The sequence below is a fragment of the Myotis davidii genome, unplaced genomic scaffold, assembly GCF_000327345.1.
Source record: "Myotis davidii unplaced genomic scaffold, ASM32734v1 scaffold609, whole genome shotgun sequence".
In the NCBI taxonomy this organism is placed as follows: Eukaryota; Metazoa; Chordata; class Mammalia; order Chiroptera; family Vespertilionidae; genus Myotis; species Myotis davidii.
Genome location: NW_006300164.1, coordinates 1,668,627 through 1,669,160, shown reverse-complemented (window position 1 = coordinate 1,669,160; position 534 = coordinate 1,668,627). Strand labels below are relative to the sequence as shown.

General features: G+C 68.0%; 1 protein-coding gene across 1 annotated transcript in view; it reads left to right on the top strand.

The window, feature by feature from the left end:
• Window positions 1-534, top strand: part of NOTCH1 (notch 1) — a 76,614-nt gene that overhangs the window by 9,090 nt on the left and 66,990 nt on the right. Inside the window, exon 5 of the mRNA XM_015572360.1 lies at window positions 84-258. Coding sequence (XP_015427846.1) covers window positions 84-258 — 175 coding nt within the window. The remainder of the gene's footprint in view (window positions 1-83; window positions 259-534) is intronic.

Sequence of the window (534 nt, the reverse complement as noted above, 5' to 3'; positions counted from 1 at the left end):
GCAGGCAGCTGCCCACCCTCCCTCTGCCCTCGGAGCTCCTGCCGGCCCTGAGCGGCCCTGGACGGCCTGTTCCCACTGTCCAGCCCCTCCCCCAACCTTGTGGACTCCTCTCGGAGTCTGCCACGGGGGGCTTGAGGAAGGCAGGCGCGCTGCTGGACGTAACCTGCGGGAGCCCCGTTTTCTCATCGGAAACGGGCCGGGTGCACCTGCAGGACGCGTCCCGGCAGGACGGCTGCAAGAGCCCGACGGGAAGTGCAGGTGGGGGCCTCCCTCTCTTCTTCCTGGGACTGGGATGAGGGGGTCCTTGGTGCCTCCCCTGAGTTCTCAGGACACTGAACCCAGTGCCAGGGCTGCCCCCGAGTGCCCGCGTCCCTCCCCCTCCCCTGGCATCTCTCCGGAGAGCAGAGCAGAGGCCAGAACCGGCCGGGATCGGGTTGGCTTTGGCGCAGCTCCGCCGGCAGTGGCTGACTTAATTAATCGACTTTGGGATTAAGTCCTCCGGCACCCGGCCTCGGCGCCCATCGATCCTGTGGC